General features: G+C 37.7%; 1 protein-coding gene across 3 annotated transcripts in view; it reads left to right on the forward strand.

The window, feature by feature from the left end:
- Positions 1–14,470, forward strand: part of LOC132404727 (gamma-aminobutyric acid receptor subunit beta-1-like) — a 289,132-nt gene extending 274,662 nt beyond the window's left edge. For all 3 annotated transcript variants that reach the window (XM_059989135.1, XM_059989136.1, XM_059989137.1), the window contains one exon: positions 14,123–14,470. In XM_059989135.1, coding sequence (XP_059845118.1) covers positions 14,123–14,470 — 348 coding nt within the window. The remainder of the gene's footprint in view (positions 1–14,122) is intronic.
- The last annotated feature ends 2,971 nt before the right edge of the window (positions 14,471–17,441 follow it).

Raw genomic sequence — 17,441 nt, forward strand, 5'->3', positions numbered from 1 at the left:
TGAAACCCCAGTCACATCTGTCTATCCAATGTAGTCTCAGCCCGTGTCCCAGATTCCACTCTCAATAATCATGAGCTTTCCTGCCCATGTGATAGCTGTGATGTCAGTTCAGTAGAAGTTGGTCCTTGTACTGATCTGCGTGGCACTGTATACAGATATTCGTTCTATTTCCTAATGCTATTTGCCTGTGGTGTTACTGAAGTTTCCCATTACACCAGGACGTATATGTACTTGTGCATATGACAATAAACTTGACTTGACTTTGGAATTTCAACTTCAACCTCCTCACTTGCTGATGCGATGAGATATTTGGTATCGCCTTTTCCCTATGCTCATTTGTCTTAATATTTTATACGTTAATCATTTTCAATGGATGATGTCAGTATCATATTCAGCTTTTGAATCCTAAGCATATTGCCTGGTTACTTCATCCATTGAAAATGGCCTTAAGTGTTTCAAGAAGGCTGCACTGCCTGATTAGTGATACATCTGTTTGTTTTTGAAGACAGCTGTCTGTTCTGGTAGTAACTATGGATTAGCAATGTATGTTACCCTATATATAATCAATTTGTAGGCAATTGATAGCAAAGGGTGATACACATTCCAATCTGGTTTGGCTGGAGTAGTCCTACGAATGGGTCACCAGCACTTGTGAATGTTGTTTCTTCATGCATATGACTATAGGGACCTCACCATCCAGTCTCTAAATCAGTGCTTTTCATTTTACATGACCCTAGAGGACAGATTATTGAGTCCAGCAGCTTTATGGAGTTTAGTTATGATTCAAGATTCAAGATTATTTATCACGTATACATCAAAATATACAATGGGATGTGGTGTTTGCATTAACAACCAACATACTTTGGACAAGCTATTGAGAAGCAGTTCCACAGTGTTTCATTGCAGTTGTTTGCTGCATTGTCTCTTTGTGATCCCACTGTACCAGAGGAACTGTGCTGCTGAGGTAGTAATTGTAGATGGTTGTTGCAGTCTCTATACTTAATCACAGCTTGCCTCATCTCTATTACTATCCAGTTTCAGAAGTACACAATTTCCTGACCTGTGCATTGAATCTATTTGTTCATGATGCAGTGTTTAATCAGCTGTAATTTCTTTCAGTTATGTTTTGAGAGTAAAAGTCATATCCTCCATCAGAATCTCTTACACTTCAGTAATCTCAGTTCCAGGTTAATCAGAGAGTTAAAATCTCCAACAACGTGCTTAATTCTAAGTTAAGTTTCTGGCTTCCTAACCCCAGCATCATAAAGTCTGTTTACGTCAACTGCTAGCTTCTACTTCTAAAGCAGTCTCCACACCTACCTCAGTCAGCTGCTGCCAACATCTTCATCCAAACCTTTGTCATCTCGAAATATGACTCTGGTCTCTTGCTGAGTTTCCCATCCTCCATGTTCTGTGAAAATCAGTTGACAAGTCCGGATATTGGCAGAAATGCACAGTGTGTCACATGTTACACTCTTATTCCAGTACAGAAGCAGGTCAACTGGACCATGCTGAGTCCTAACAGAACAATCTTATCAGACCAATTCCTCCCCACTCCATCCCACTATCCCCCTCATTTCCTTGAAGCTCTGCAACCTAATCTCTCCCTCTCCCTCTCCCTCTCCCTCTCCCTCTCCCACTCTCTCTCTCTCTCTCTCTCTCTCTCTCTCTCTCTCTCCCTCTCCCTCTCCCTCTCCCTCTCCCTCTCCCTCTCCCTCTCCCACTCTCTCTCTCTCTCTCTCTCTCTCTCTCTCTCTCTCCCTCTCCCTCTTCCTCTCCCTCTCCCTCTCCCTCTCCCTCTCCCTCCCTCCCTCCCTCCCTCTCTCCCTCTCACACTTTTGCCATTTGGCCATTTGCCCACACCAAGGGATAATTTACAGTAACCAATTCACCTACCAATACACTTTCAGAATTTGGGGGAAAAGTGGAGCACTCAGAGAATACGGAATCTCCGCAGAGCAGGATTGAAGCCTAGTTACTGGCTCATTAGGGAACAACGTTAACCATCATTCTTGTTCAATATTAAGACAACTTCAGAAAATATATATGGATTCTAAACAGCCAAAAGCAACAATAGAGGAATCCAACTTCCATTCAATGTAGTATATCACTTGATTTTAAACCTACAGGACGAAACCTTTCTATCTGCTTGCTACCTTTATTGTTCTCAACAGCAAAATTCATAGCCTACGATGTACCGTCAAAGAAGCCTTGCTACAGTGCAGCCAAACTCATGGAGCAGTGGAGATAGAAATAGTGACCATTTAATGTAGTGGTTGATGTGCCATTCGGATGAACCATTTTGTCAGAGACAGAGCCGTGTTTCTTGAACATTGTTGGAGCTCCACCACTCCAAGCTGCCAGGCAGCTGTGTTGACAAAGGCGTTGCAATCTTGTAAGTTGATGGAAGGCTTCAGATACACTGAGACTTCGAAGTCTTCGGATGGAATTGAAATTAGTTTATTTTTGTCACATCTACCAAGATATAGTGAAAAGCTTGCCTTGCATATTGTTCATAGAGGTCAGATCATTACATTGTGCATTGAGGTAGTATAAGGTAAAACAATAACATTACCACAACTGACGGCTGGCCTGGGACTTAATTTTGGACTGATACAGTCTCTAAGGATAGCTTTGTGGAGCTTTTATCTAATTTTTTGTAAAGGTCAATGTCACCAGATTTTAATGCTACAAACCTAATCTTCATTAGGAAGTGGCTCTCCCAGTGCATCCATGCTTTGGACATTTTGTAGCTGAGGATATGTTACAACTATCTGGAGTGCCAGTCCCCTGTAGTTCATGAAGGCCATCTTGCTTGGTCAGCCAGACTCTCAGAATTTTATTGTAATTTGATGCTTGAGTAGTTGCCACATATTTATGCTAATGTTTCTCATTATTTTGCCCCTGGTAGTCATTCCGTTCAAATAAATGGCTTGGTAATTTGCTATTGCTTTTCCATGGGCATCAAGATCATTGTTACTTCCTGAGGGGAAATCATAGATGACATTATTTGTGCTATTTACTTTCATTGTTGTCCATGGTAGAATCTGAAGTCACGGCTCCAGGGTAAACGATGCAAAACTATTAGCATTCTGTCACTCTATCTTTGCTGGCTCAAGTCCAGATGTAAAGTGGGAAAGAAATAGGAGGCGAGTGAGGAGGAGATAGAGAGGAGCTATAGGCAGGTAGTCACACCTGGGCCTCAGGAGGCAGATAAGTGGGTAACAGTCAGGAGAGGGAAGAGCAAGAGTCAGAGGCTAGAGAGCACCCCTGTGGCTATCCACCTTGACAATAAGTTCTCCTGTTTCAGTACATTTGGGGGGGGACAGTGTACCTGGGGGAAACAATAGTGGCCGTGCCTCTGGCATAGAGTCTGGCCCTGTGGTTCACAGGGGTAGGGAAAGGAAGAGGATGGCAGCAGTGATAGGAGACTCTATAGTTAGGGGATCTGACAGGTGATCTTGTGGACTCAGGAAAGAAACACGGATGGTAGTTTACCTCCCAGGTGCCAGGGTCCGGGATGTTTCTGATTGCATCCACAATATCCTGAAATGGGAGGATGAACATCCAGAAGTCACAGTACATATTTGGTACCAATGACATGGGCAATAAAAGGGAGGAGGTCCTGAAAGCAGACTACAGGGAATTAGAAAGGAAGTTGAGAAGCAGGACCACAAAGGTAGTAATCTCGGGATTGCTGCCTGTGCCTTGTGACAGTGAGAATAGGAATGGAATGAGGTGGAGGATAAATGTGTGGCTGAGGGATTTGAGCAGGGAACAGGGATTCAGATTTCTGAATCATTGGGACCTCTTTTGGGGCAGGTGTGACCTGTACAAAAAGGACAGGTTGCCCTTGAATCCCGGGGGACCAATATCCTGGCAGGAAGGTTTGCTAAGGCTATTGAGGAGAGTTTAAACTAGAATTGCTGGGGGGTGGGAACTGAACTGAAGAGACAGAGGAAAAGGCAGTTGGCTCACAAATAGAGAAAGCTTGGAGACAGTGCGAAAGGTAGGATAGGCAGGTGATAGAGAAGGGACCTGCTGAGACTGATGGTTTAAGAGGTGTCTATTTTAATGCAAGGAGTATTATGAACAAAGAGGATGAGCTTAGAGAATAGATCAATACTTGGAGCTATGATGTTTAGCCATTCCAGAGACTTGGATGGCTCAGGGGCAGGAATGGTTACTTCGAGTGCCAGGCTTTAGATGCTTCAGAAAGGACAGGGAGGGAGGCAAAAGAAGTGGAGGCATGGCACCGTTGATCAGAGATAGTGTCACAGCTGCAAAAATGGAGGAAGTCATGGAGGGTTGTCAATGGAGTCTCTGTGGGTGGAAGTTAGGAACAGGAAGGGGTCAATAACTCTACTGGGTGTTTTTTATAGACCACCCAATAGTAATAGGGGCATCGAGGAGCAGATAGGGAGACAGATTCTGGAAAGGTGTAATAATAACAGGGTTGTTGTGATGGGAGATTGTAATTTCCCAAATAATTGATTGGCATGTCCCTAGAGCAAGGGGTTTAGATGGGGTGGAGTTTGTTAGGTGCATTCAAGAAGATTTCTTGATACAATATGTAGATAAGCCTACAAGATCTTGATCTGTATAGCCTACAAGGCTATATTTGATCTGGTATTGGGAAATGAACCTGGTCAGGTGTCAGATCTCTCAGAAGCAGAGCATTTTGGAGATAGTGATTGCAACTCTATCTTCTTTACCATAGCATTGGAGAGGGATAGGAACAGACATGTTAGGAAATCATTTAATTGGAGTAAGGGGAAATATGAAGCTATCAGGCAGGAAATTGGAAGTATAAATTGGGAACAGATGTTCTCAGGGAAATGTACGGAAGAAATGTGGCAAATGTTCAGGGGATATTTGCGTGGAGTTCTGCATAGGTATGTTCCAATGAGATAGGGAATGGATGGTAGGGTACAGGAACCATGGTGTACAAAGGCTGTTGTAAATCTAGTCAAGAAGAAAAGAAGCGCTTATGAGAGGCTCAAAAATCTAGATCTCTTCATCTAGAAAATTATAAGGCCAATGGGAAGGAGCTTAAGAAAGAAATTGGAAGAGCCAGAAGGAGCCATGAGAAGGCCTTGGTGAGCAGAATTAAGGAAAACCCCAAGGCATTCTACAAGTATGTGAAGAGCAAGAAGATAAGACATGAGAGAAGAGAAGAGCACCAATCAAGTGTGACAGTGGAAAAGTGTGCATGAAACTGGAGGAGATAGCTGAGGTACTTAATGAATACTCTGCTTCAGTATTCACTATGGAAAAGGATCTTGGCGATTGTTGGGATGACTTACAGTGAACTGAAAAGCTTGAGCATATAGATATTAAGAAAGAGGATGTGCTGGAGCTTTTGGAAAGAATTAAGTTGGATAAGTCACTGGGACTGGACGAGATGTACCGCAGGCTACTGTCGGAGGTGAGGGAGGAGGTTGCTCAGCCTCTGGTGATGATCTTTGCATCAATGAGGACAGGAGAGGTTCCGGAGGATTGGAGGGTTGCAAATGTTGTTCCCTTATTCAAGAAAGGGCGTAGAGATAACCCAGTTAATTATAGACCAGTGAGTCTTACTTGGAGAGGCATACTATGATTAGGAATAATCAGCATGGCTTTGTCAAAGGCAGGTCATGCCTTATGAGCCTGATTGAACTTTTTGAGGATGTGACTAAACACATTGATGGAGGTAGAGCAGTAGATGTAGTGTATATAGATTTTAGCAAGGCAATTGATAAGGTACCCCATGAAAAGCTTATTGAGAAAGTAAGGAGGTATGGGATCCAAGGGGACATTACTTTGTGGATCCAGAACTGGCTTGCCCACATAAGGCAGAGTGTGGTTGTAGATGGGTCATATTCTGCACGGAGGTAGGCCACCAGTGGTGTGCCTCAGGGATCTGTTCTGGGACCCCCTACTCTGCGCGATTTTTATAAATGACCTGGATGAGGAAGTGGAGGGATGGGTTAGTAAACTTGCTGATGACACAAAGGTTGGAGGTGTTGTGGATAATGTGGAGGGCTGACAGAGGTTACATCGGGACATTGATAGGATGCAAAACTGGGCTGAGAAGTGGTGGATGGAGTTCAACTCAGTTAAGTGTGAGGTGTTTCATTTTTGTAGGTCAAATATGATGCCAGAATATAGTATAAATGATAAAACTCTTGGCAGTGTGGAGGATCAGAGGGATCTTGGGGTCCAAGTCCATCAGACACTCAAAGCTGCTGTGCAGGTTGACTTTGTGGTTAAGAAAGCATTGTTGCATTGGCCTTCATCTATCATGGGATTGAGTTTTGGAGCCAAGAGGTAATGTTGCAGTTACATAGGATCCTGGTCAGACCCCACCTGGAGTACTGTGCTCAGTTCTGGTCACCTCACTTTCGGAAGGATGTGGAAGCCATGGAAAGGGTGCAGAGGAGATTTACAAGGATGTTGCCTGGATTGGGGAGCATCCTTATGAGAATAGGTTGAGTGAACTCAGCCTTTTCTCCTTGGAGTGATGGTGGAGGAGAGGTGGCCTGATAGAGGTGTACAAGATAATGAGAGGCATTGATCGTGTGGATACTCAGAGGCTTTTTCCCAGGGCTGAAATAGCTAGCATGAGAAGGCACGGTTTTAAGATGCTTGGAAGCTGGTACAGAGGAGATGTCAGGGGTAAGTTTTTTACACAGAGAGTGGTGAGTGTGTTGAATGGGCTGCTGGCGATGGTGTTGGAGGCAGATACAATAGGGTCTTTTAAGAGACTCCTGAATATGTACATGGAGTTTAGAAAAATAGAAGGTTATGGGTAACCCTAGGTAATTTCTAAGGTAAGGACATGTTCGGCACAGCCTGTATTGTCCTGTAGGTTTTCTATGTTTCTAAGTAATGCCTGTATCCCACTGATACCACTGCAAAGGACATCCTAATGTACACCCAACTGTTGGAATGTTATGGTGCAAGTTTGGTTATTGAACACTGTCATAGAGCACTATAGCATAGACACAGGCCCTTCAAATCTGTGCAAGCCTGGTCTTCCGCCTAGTCCCATCTACCTGCATCCAGACCATAGCATTCCAAACCTCTCTCAGCGCTCTCATGTACTGAATCTATCCAAACTTCACTGAAATGTTATAATTAAACTTGTTTTTACCACCTCTGCTGGCAGTTCACTCCAAATGCACACCATCCTCTTAGTAAAGAAGTACTCCCTCAGTTTCCCCTTAAATGTTTCTCCTTCCACCCTAAACTGATAGCCCTAGCTCTCATCTCACACAAGCAGAAGAGAAAATGTTTGCAAGCCTTCATCCTACCTACACCTCTCATAATTTGTGTATCTCTGTGAGATTCCTCTTCATTCTCCTGCTCTTCAATAAATAAAGCCCTAATCTTTTTAATCTTTCCCTATTAATCCTGTCCTCAAGACACAATGATATACTTGTAAATTTTTTCTGCACTCTTTTTTTCTTTTCTAAATCTTTTTATTAATATTAGTAATATGGACAGAATACAAATGATATATTGATAAAGAAATTACCAACATACAAATTCCATTACATATGAAAAAAACATACATAATAGTTACAATATAAATGAGTTTACCAAGACATAAACCATACAATATATGTATGAACATGGTAAGTCTAAATATTTCATAATATATGATATAAAAAAAACAGAAAAAGGAAAGAAAAAAATTAAAAAATATATATATAATGCAAAACTAGCTAGTCTACTAATCTAATAACTAATAACTAATATAGAACAAAAAAGAAGCAAAAAAAAGAGAGAGAAAAAAAGGGGGCTGTTTATAATATCTCACAAGAATAAATATTCCTCAATGCCGTCACTTCTGATAAAGAAATTACCAACATACAAATTCCATTACATATGAAAAAACATACATAATAGTTACAATATAAATGAGTTTACCAAGACATAAGCCATAAAATATATGTATGAACATAGTAAGTCTAAATATTTCATAATATATGATATAAAGAAAACAGAAAAAAGAAAGAAAAAAAACAAAAAAAATATAATGCCAAACTAGCTAATCTAATCTAATAACTAATATAGAAGAAAAAAGAAGCAAAAAAAGAGAGAAAAAAAAGGGGGCTGTTTATAATATCTCACAAAAATAAGTATTCATCAATGCCGTCACTTCCTGTCCTCTCAACATACATAAGCTAAAAGCTGGGAAATCAAATGAACTTGGAACAGGGTCATATTACATCATATGAAAATGTTGAATAAATGGCCTCCATAACTTTTCAAATTTAATAGAAGTCTCAAAAACACCACTTCTAATTTTTTCTAAATTTAAGCATAACATAGTTTGAGAGAACCAATTAAATACAGTGGGAGGATTAATTTACTTCCAATTCAACAATATAGATCTTCTAGCCATCAGAGTTAGAAATGCAATCATTCGATGGGCAGAAGAAGATAAATGCAGTGAGTCTAACATTGGTAAACCAAAAATTGTGGTAATAGGATGAGGTTGTAAATCGATATTCAAAATCGCAGAAATAATATCAAAAATATCTTTCCAATATTTCTCCAAAAATGAACAAGACCAAAACATATGAGATAAAGACGCAATTTCAGATTGACATCTATCACAAATAGAACTAATGTTAGAGTAAAAATGAGCTAATTTATCCTTGGACATATGGGCCCTATGTACAACCTTAAATTGTATTAATGAATGTTTGGCACATATCGATGATGTATTAACTAATTGAAGAATTCTATCCCAATTCTCATTAGAAATAATAAGGCTAAGCTCTCTTTCCCGATCCTTTTTGGTCTTATAAAGAGGCTCTGAACGTATCTTCATAATTATATTATAAAGTTTTGAAATAAGCCCTTTTTGAAAAGGGTCTAATTCAAATAAACTCTCCAAAATATCTGAAGGCACAAAATTTGGAAACGTAGGGAGTACAGAACTTAAAAAATGTCTAAAAAAATGAAATCTAGGCAAGTTATATTTGTTGGATAATTGCTCAAAAGACATGAAACAATTGTCCAAAAATAAATCAGAAAATCTTAGTAATCCCTTAGTTTTCCAAGCCGAATAAGCTTGATCTATAATGGAAGGGTGGAAAAAACAATTAGATACAATAGGACTATTTAAAACGAATTGAGTCAACCCAAAAAATCTCCGAAATTGAAACCATATACGCAAAGTATGTTTAACTATCGGGTTGTCAATTCATTTCGGCAATTTAGAAAGAGCAAAAGGGAGAGAAGTCCCTAAAATAGAACCCAGAGCATAAACTGATACAGATTTAATTTCTAAACTCACCCAACAAGGGCCGAAAGATCCACCCCCATCTTTCAACCAGCATAACAAATATCTAATATTAACTGCCCAATAATAAAATCTGAAATTAGGTAATGCTAACCCACCTTCCTTTTTTGTCTTCTGTAAATATATTTTACCTAACCCGGGATTTTTATACTGCCATATATATGAAGAAACTTTTGAGTCAACATTAGTAAAAAAAGATTTTAGAATAAAAATTGGTATCGCTTGAAAAATATATAAAAACTTAGGTAAAATAACCATCTTAATAGCATTAATCCTACCTATTAGGGATAAAGATAATGGTGACCACTTAGTAAACAAACCTTTAATCTGATCAATTAAAGGTAAAAAATTAAATCTAAACAAATCTTTATGGTTTGTTGTCATTTTGATCCCTAAATAAGTAAAAGAATCATTAACTAATTTAAAAGGTAAATTTCCATAAATTGGGACCCGTTTATTCAAAGGAAACAATTCACTTTTATTAAGATTTAACTTATACCCAGAAAACTCACTAATTTGAGCCAATAATGATAAAACTGCTGGGATGGATTTCTCCGGGTTAGAAATGAATAGTAATAAATCATCTGCATACAAAGATAACTTATGAATGTCTGTCCCACGATTAATACCCAAAATATCCTGTGATTGTCTGATGGCAATTGCCAAAGTTTCTAAGGCATTGTTAAATAGTAATGAACTAAGAGGACATCCTTGTCTAGTGCCCCGAAATAGGCGAAAAAAGGGAGATCTTTGATTATTGGTAAACACTGAGGCTACTGGAGTATGATAAATCAATTTAATCCATGATATAAATATCGGACTAAAATTAAACTTCTCCAACACATTAAATAAGTAAGGCCATTCAACTCTATCAAATGCTTTCTCCGCATCTAACGAAATCACGCATTCTGAAGCGTCATGTGAGGGAGTATAAACAATATTCAACAATCTCCTAATGTTAAAAAAAGAATAGCGATTTTTAATAAAACCAGTTTGATCATCTGAAATAATTTTGGGTAATACCTTCTCCAATCTAGATGCCAGTAACTTGGAAAAAATCTTGGAGTCTACATTCAATAAAGATATTGGTCTATAGGAAGCACAGTTAGTAGGGTCTTTATCTTTCTTCAATATTAGAGAAATGGAAGCTCTATAAAAAGATTGTGGCAAATTCCCCAATCTAATGGCTTCCTCAAAAACCTTACATAACCAAGGGGAAAGGGTAGCGGAAAAAAAATTTAAAAATTCAACTGTATAACCATCTGGACCCGGTGCTTTCCCAGAATTCATTGAGGAAATAGCCCCTTTAATTTCTACATCCGTAATAGGAGTATCCAATATTAAAAGATCATCAGATGATAATCTTGGAAAATTTAATTTCCCAAGAAAATCAGACATGGTATTATGATCTTGAGGAAATTCAGATTGATACAGGGAGGTATAGAAGTCTTGAAATGCCTTATTTATCTCATCATGATTAACTGTCAGATTCCCATTCTGCTGACAAATCTTAGTGATTTGACGTTCAACCAAAGCATTCTTCAATTGACTAGCTAATAGTTTACCAGATTTATCACTATGTATATAAAAATCAGATCTAGTTTTCATTAATTGATTTTCAATCTAGGATGTAAGTAATAAACTATGTTCCATTTGAAGTTCAACCCTTTGTTTGTAAAGCTCCTTACTAGGAGCAATCGAATATTTCTTATCAATCTCCTTAATTTTATCAACCAATAAAAGAGTTTCCATCTTAGTATGTTTCCTCAGACCAACAGAATAAGAAATAATCTGTCCACGTATATACGCTTTAAAAGTGTCCCAAAGTGTTCCGCAGGAGATATCATCTGTAGAATTAGTTGAAAAGAAGAAGTCGATCCGCTCTTCCATAAATTTTATAAAGTCTGAGTCTTGCAATAAGGTAGAGTCAAATCGCCATTGTCTGGCATTAGAAGCTGTATCCGTAAATTTCATAGGAAGTAATAATGGAGCATGATCAGAGATAGCTATAATATCATAGTTACAACCGATTACCAATGGAATAAAACAAGAGTCTACAAAAAAATAATCAATTCTCGAATAAAAGTGATAAACGTGAGAAAAAAGAAAACTCTTTGTCTTTAGGATGCCGAAATCTCCAAATATCAAAAACTCCATTGTCAGTCAAAAAAGAGTTAATACAAGTGGCCAGCTTATTAGGTAAAGTCTGAATAGATAAAGATTTATCGATCAAAGGATTTAAACAGCAATTAAAGTCACCACCCATTATTAACTTATATTCATTTAGATTGGGTAAAGAGGTAAATAAGGACTTAAAAAAGTCAGGACAATCCACATTTGGAGCATAAACATTAACCAAAGCAATGTTTTTATTACAAAGTAAACCCATAATTAACAAAAATCTACCATTCAGATCCAAAAAAATATCATGTTGAACAAATGGAATAGAAGAGTCAATAAAAATTGAAACTCCTTTTACTTTAGTATTCGGATTTGTGTGATACTGTTGACCCCACCAAAATCTGAAAAAACGAAATTTGTCCTCCTTCCTCACATGAGTTTCTTGTACAAAAATGATATGAGCATTAAGTCTTTGGAATACTTTGAAAATCTTCTTTCGTTTAATTGGATGATTTAAACCATTAGTATTCCAAGACACAAAATTAATGGTCTGAGCCATAATTCTAAAATCAACCCTTCGGTATAGAAAGAGTTAACCAACTTATAAACTCATGCACCCGGAAGAGGAACAAAAGTAAAGAGAAGACCCGGAAGTGACAACAACACAGACATATTTGAAGTTCAAAAACAGCCCAAATAAAAAAACTAACACAAACTGATGCAAAAAAAATAGAATTAGAAAACAGACCATCCCCCACCCCCAAGAAAAAGAGAAAAAGCCAAAATATGACTTAAAAAAGGAAAAAGTAAGACTAATTCTACCCCCATGTCAGCTGAAGAACACTCCATATATAGAGGATATATAAAAAAGAATCACCCCAACTTTAAAAATTAAAATCGCTATAATAAAAACCATATTTCTAAGTATAGTTAGTTGTAAAAAAATAAGAATATAGTCACTAAAAAAAATTATAAATCGGGCTCTAGCCCAGACAAAACAAAAAATATTTAAGCTATGATAAGCGATGCATTGTAGGAAGAAGACGAAAGAAAGAAAAAAATAACGCCATCTTAAGCAAACCCAAAAATCTTTTTCAAAAAACCACCCTTAATTAAAAAAAAAATTCACCTTCAAAGAATTAAAAATATACCTTCGAAGGAACAAATTTAATGGACAAGAATGTAGTATAATGGTTAAAGTGTATAAGGCAAAACAATTAATATGACGAAAACACACTTTAACTTAAGTATAAAGTATAGGATGAACCTACACCAATAACCAGATTTTAATTCTGGTTTAAGAAATCGAGAACCATCTTACACGATCAGAATCGTTCATTTATTAGAGACTGGTGTCTGTAGCAGTAAGGAAGTTCTCCTCCAGATAATTTCTCACTTCTGAAGTTGAAAAAAAAAACCTGGCGTGGAGCATTCGATGGAGATATTCGAAGCTTTGCAGGGTATAGGAGCGCAGGTTTCAGATTTTTCTCATAACATTCAGCCATCAACGGTTTAAAAAGAAGCCTTCTTTTTAAAAGGTCAGGGCTAAAGTCTTCAACCAGGCGGAAGCAGTAATCTTTGAATTTAATCATTCCTGCCCGACGAGCTGCACGTATAAGTTGTTCTTTGTCATGTACATAATGGAACCGGACAATTACCACCGAAGGTTTGTCTGTAGCACTCGGTGATCGACGCCGAATTCTATGTGCCCGATCCAATAAAGGAGGGTTATTCGGGAAAATCGACGGATACGCTTCTTTTAAAAGTTGAGCAAAATATTTCGAAGGGTCATCTTTTTCTATGCCGTCTGGAAGACCAAGTATACGTAGGTTCTGTCTTCTGGACCGATTCTCAAAATCGTCACTCTTGGCTTTAAGGGCTTCCATCAGCTTAATGGTCGAAATTAAATCCTTTTGCAGTTTTTCAATAGTCAAATCTCGCTTCCGAGCATCTTCTTGCAGAGACGCGATAAGAGCTTGTTGCTAGTTAATTACTGAATCCGTCTTAACCATTAATCATCCACTCTTGAAAAGCCTTTATATCTTCTTTAAAAAATTGTTGTAGTTCATCAGATTTTTTTATCCAAAACCTCCATAAACAATTCATAAGTTAATTGAGTTTGTTGTGGCAGTGCCTGCTTCTTTGGTAGGAGGGAGGGGTTAGATTACAGCAGGTCAAGAAGTCTGCACAACATTGTGGGCTGAAGGGTCTTGTAAGAAGTTTGTACATTCTCCCCATGACCATGTGGATTTCCTCTCACATTTCAAAGATCTACAGGTGAGTAGGTCACATGGATGTAATTGTGTGGTGTGGATTCATTGGGCTGAAAGGGCCTGTTAACTTGCTATGTCTCTAAATTAAAAAAAATAAAATCAATTAATTTAACTGCTATTTTATCCCTTCCCCAGTATTTTGGACAGGATCAGCACTAAAACAGTACTTCCTCATCGATGCTTCTGTCAGCCCTGCAACAAGAATTGGTCTTTTCATGTGCTTGCAATCTGTAAGTTATGTATAGGACAAAGAATTGCATCAAGGTGGCTCTGGATCGCAAATGTGAAAGTCACACAATTGCATACAAAGTGGACCAAACTTCTGCATATGTTTAAACATTAACTGCAAATGTTGTACAAACATATGTGAGTTTTATGTGTGTGTGTGTATAGATTTCTACTCCTCAAAATATTTCTCTTCTCAACACAGGTGGATGCACATGGAAATATTCTTCTAACCACTCTTGAAATTAGAAATGAAATCACAGGTTCTGAGGTGTTGACGAATATCAATGATCCAAGAACCACCATGTTTTCTTATGACAGTGGCAGCATTCAGCACAGAAGACCAATTGCAAGCAGGGATGGCTATGGTAGAAGTGCTTTGGAAAGGCACGTGGTTCAGAAGAAGGGACGTTTACGACGACGGACGTCACAACTGAAAATAAAAATCCCAGATCTGGCAGATGTTAATGCCATAGACAGGTGGTCACGGGTGGTCTTTCCTGTCACGTTTGGGTTTTTTAACTTGGTTTACTGGCTTTACTATGTGCATTAGCTCAATTATTATCTACTGTAATATTAGATTTCATTTTCTTGTTTCCTCTTATTAACCCTTAAAGGACTGTAATAGCAACAACATCAAGGTAAGATATTCAGCCCTATTATAGTTTGGAGGATTAACTATATACATTGAGTTTGTCAATGAATTTGTGTCTGATGACTACGAATGCTTTGGCTTTAAAATAAATTACCACAGCTAAATGTTTAAATCCTAGCCACAGCCATCCAGCATCTTCTATTTTAAATAGGAAACAGAGTCTGTTTCTTTATAAAATTCATGAGCATACCTTCAATATTCCCTGCGCCTCTCCCACTGGGAATCAAGAGAACAAACTGTGCTGAAACACATTCACTGTATATAAATGTGTTTGTTACTATTGATGATCTTAGTAGTTGAAAGCTGGTTGACTTTAAATGCCATTCCTCCAAACACTATTTTTGATTATGTTGCCCATTCTATTTTGACAGAATTGATATAAAGTAATGGGCAAAACAATATTCTTTGATGGCAGCAGACACTCAGCGACTATTAACAGCAACACTCATTTCTGGACAAAGTTGTTAAGCAAGCAGGAAAAAGCAATAGGGGAGGTGTAGGAGAGTGAGCTTGTGGTGATTACATTAATGGTGCCAAGCAATCTAACCATTATTCATGCCCAATTCATTCCCACTAGATCAAAGTTAATACACTGTATATGTTCCACAAAAGGACAGACCTAATTAGCATTCAAATGTTGGAGCTTTAATAACACCTCCCTTCTAAATCACAGCCCTGTGACCCCAGAAACCTCATAAGTGGCTCTAATTCCACGCCCACCCCCCTCAACATACCATCACTAGTCAGAGCTTAAAATTCTTAAATACCAATCAATCCTCAAACCAAGGTCCTGATTTTCTGGTCCTTTTCCAATGAACCAGAACCCCCATAGAAGGTGTATTTGGAACAACGCTATTAAGGTTAGCAAATTCTCCACAAATTTGGCTTTGCCAGATTTTCCCCATGCTGCTGGTCTTCCCCACACCATCCCCCGTTCTCATTTAAAAGCAGGGCAAAAACTCCCAGGAAGTTATAGAAGTATCACATGTAGAATTACCTGCCTTTGCTTGGCCCCACTGTTACACCCTAATCTCAATTTCTGCCTTGTTTATTACCTGTGCATGATCCTTTGTTTCCCCCAGAACACGTCTTTGTCACTTGTTCTCCTGGTATCATAAACATGTGGCTATTATTTAAAAATGTCTAAGCAACAGTACATTAATTAAAAATAACCTGAAACCACTCAAGTTTAATTTGCATGAAGTCACCACAAGCACATGGTAAAGAGATGCAGACCATCATTCCATCACAATCTTTGCTTGCAATCCATTCTGTTTTGTTTCTTCTCATTTCCCTTTTCATATTGCACATTTCTGTTGCCTTCCCATCTCTGAATTCTAAACAGAGTCAACTCCCATTGTCTTAACACATTTCACTTTATTGGCAATGAGGTGATCTTTGTTTGTGTTCTGTTTAGTATTTTTTGGTGTAATTAGAATTGCTTCATATAAGGAAATTTTACTCAGATTTGACATGCAGTTGGATGGGACTGTTTTGTTATTAAACATACAGAAAGTTGTATCCGTGACTTTACAATCGACTTTACTATCTTAATGCAACCACAGAATGCACTCATCCATTTTTACTATGATCAGTTATTTTGAATTGTCGACGTCCCCAAGTTTACTTAGAGAATCTTATCACTTGTAAGAGTGAAGTTCACAGGGATTTCTTCCATAAATATTTGGATTAAAATAAATGTATTCTTTATTCAGGCATTTCTAATTTTGCTGCAATTATCAAATGATAATTCTTCCCAACTTATTGTTCTCATTATATTTTACATTGTATCAGGAAAGGGTAAAGAGAAAATATCTAATTCACGTTCTTCTCCATGTGCCAAAGTTTTATACTCAACTGTACTATTAATGACAAGTCATAAGGTTTTAAAGTCAGAAACAAACGGATTTTACAACTGTATTTACCCTGTACATGGCTGAATATAGTGCCTTAGATACTTAACAAGTCACATATATAAGAATTACTGAAGTATAATTCTACAGTTTTCTAGTTACAAAGTTTTTATAATCATTTAATAAGTACAACACATACATTGTAAACTAATATGCCAAGTAATCTGAGACATTCTGGTAGAAAATGTATTTCACGTGTTTAATACTGAGACAGAACATCATGACCTGCACTAAAGAGTGAGGCAATATTGGTCAAAAATGCTGGTGGAGTAACTTACACCGCCAGCCATACTTTTTAGCATGCAGTTTTTGCCGTTACGTTCTATTGTACAAATTGCAGTCAAAATCCAGTCCTTTTACTACGGGTTTAATATCACTTAGTACAATGAGACAAAACAGCTTAATGCCTTGTATGCTGTAAGACATAAATTGACTGTGATACTGGGTTTTAGAACCATTAAAATATTCACATGTAAACTGCTAGTGTTAGTGAAGTACTTTCAAGAGCAAATTTTTATACTGCTGCCAACAGACGTGTAAATTTGTAAATATATCTGAAACATTGAAATTGCTCTATTGGCTTATACTTTATACATCCAGTGGTACATTTTGGCCACAAAGATCATTTTTGGCATGTGTACTTGATATGATATGTGTGTTGTTATCCGAAGGTTGTAGATTTAATTAGTTTCAAACATTTGTGTAGCTTGTACAGTATTTAAAATAATATCCTAAATCTCATCTACTGAGTTTGAGAATGGTTTCTTTAGGCCTGATAAAAAAAATCCTACAATCAAATCTTATTAATTTCAATTCATTTAATCCTCAGATTACTTCTGAAGATCAGGATAAGGTACAGTAATACATTACAGTAGACACTAAGTCAACTGGATATTTTGAATTGTGTAATAGCAAATAAGGAATGCTTTAGTCTAGAGATATAATAATAAATTTGA

This window comes from Hypanus sabinus, chromosome 14 (genome assembly GCF_030144855.1).
Source record: "Hypanus sabinus isolate sHypSab1 chromosome 14, sHypSab1.hap1, whole genome shotgun sequence".
Lineage (NCBI taxonomy): Eukaryota > Metazoa > Chordata > Chondrichthyes > Myliobatiformes > Dasyatidae > Hypanus > Hypanus sabinus.